Source organism: Gracilinanus agilis, chromosome 6 (assembly GCF_016433145.1).
Source record: "Gracilinanus agilis isolate LMUSP501 chromosome 6, AgileGrace, whole genome shotgun sequence".
NCBI classification, from domain to species: Eukaryota; Metazoa; Chordata; class Mammalia; order Didelphimorphia; family Didelphidae; genus Gracilinanus; species Gracilinanus agilis.
Window position 1 is genome coordinate 161,623,251 of NC_058135.1, and position 1,330 is coordinate 161,624,580.

Here is a 1,330-nt window from a genome sequence, read left to right on the forward strand (position 1 = left end):
AACCATTTTTGTCTTGTACTGCTCTTGTCCATTGTCCTTTCCTCCTTTTCCCCAAAACAATATATAATTTTTAAAAAATAGCCTTTACCTCCTGTCTTAGAATCATTACTAAATATTGATTCTAAGACAGAACGGTAAAGGTTAGGCAATTGGGATTAAGTGACTTGCCCAGAGTCACATAGCCAGGAAGTGTCTGAGGCCAGATTTGAACCACTCCAGGATGGAAGTTCTATCCACTGAGTCAACTAACCACTTCTACATATATATTCTTTAAGAGAACCCATAGCATATTAGATAGCTGATGAAAAGATATGAAATTAAATGGAAGATAGCTCCACTAAATGGTGTTTAAAATGCCTGTAGGAGTGATCTTGGTGCTCCGTGTTGCCTTGGGGCCTCTCCTCCCTTGTCGCCTGCCCCTCTGCCCACCCAGCCTTCTCGGCTTTGCCAGCTTGTCCACTGGGGTCCCCAGGGATCTGGAACCATGCCTTCAATTAAGTTGCAGAGCTCTGATGGAGATTTGAAGTTGATGTTGAAATTGCAAAACAGTCTGTAACTATCAAGACCATGTTGGAAGATCTGGGAATGGATGATGAAGGGGGTGATGATCCAGTTCCTCTGCCAAATGTTAATGCAGCGATATTAAAAAAGGTAATTCAGTGGTGCACCCACCACAAGGATGATCCTCCTCCTCCTGAGGATGATGAGAACAAAGAGAAGCGAACAGATGATATTCCCGTTTGGGACCAAGAATTCCTGAAAGTTGACAAAGGAACCCTTTTTGAACTTATTCTGGCTGCAAACTACTTAGACATTAAAGGTTTGCTTGATGTCACATGCAAGACTGTTGCAAATATGATCAAGGGGAAAACTCCAGAAGAGATTCCCAAAACATTCAATTATCAAGAATGACTTTCCTGAAGAGGAAGAAAGAAGCCCAGGTACGCAAAGAGAACCAGTGGTGTGAAGAAAAGTAAAGTTTTGTGCCTGTTGACACTGTAACACTGTAAGGATCATTCCAAATAACTAGTTGCACAGCTCTGTTTATAATTGTTAATATTAGACAAATATAGCAGCAAAATCCGTGGTATTAGCAGGATATCGATCGTTCCCATTGTATGTCTAGTGTTTTTTGAGTCCAGAGTCTAATCCTATGGCTGTTTAACCAGTATAATCAAAAGTCTTTTTTTGGTCTGAATAAAACTGAAACTGTGTGGATTCTGTATGGAAAATGGCACTTTTGGCTTTCCTTTTCTTATTGTAAAGCAGTTTTGTCCAGTTATTGTCCAGTTTTAAACTTTAGTTTTCTTGCTATCTGACTTGTCCTTTA

At 40.2% G+C, this 1,330-nt stretch overlaps 1 protein-coding gene across 1 annotated transcript; it reads left to right on the forward strand.

Moving 5' to 3' along the window:
* The first annotated feature begins 525 nt into the window (after nucleotides 1–525).
* On the forward strand, nucleotides 526–912 carry LOC123251960 (S-phase kinase-associated protein 1-like). The gene has a single exon (XM_044681299.1). It carries the CDS (start codon nucleotides 568–570, stop codon nucleotides 910–912), a length of 345 nt encoding a protein of 114 aa, XP_044537234.1. The 5' UTR covers nucleotides 526–567.
* The last annotated feature ends 418 nt before the right edge of the window (nucleotides 913–1,330 follow it).

What these genes read in the sequence shown, in the direction of transcription:
- LOC123251960 (XM_044681299.1), top strand. Translation starts at nt 568, where the DNA reads ATGTTGGAAGATCTGGGAATGGATGATGAAGGGGGTGATGATCCAGTT.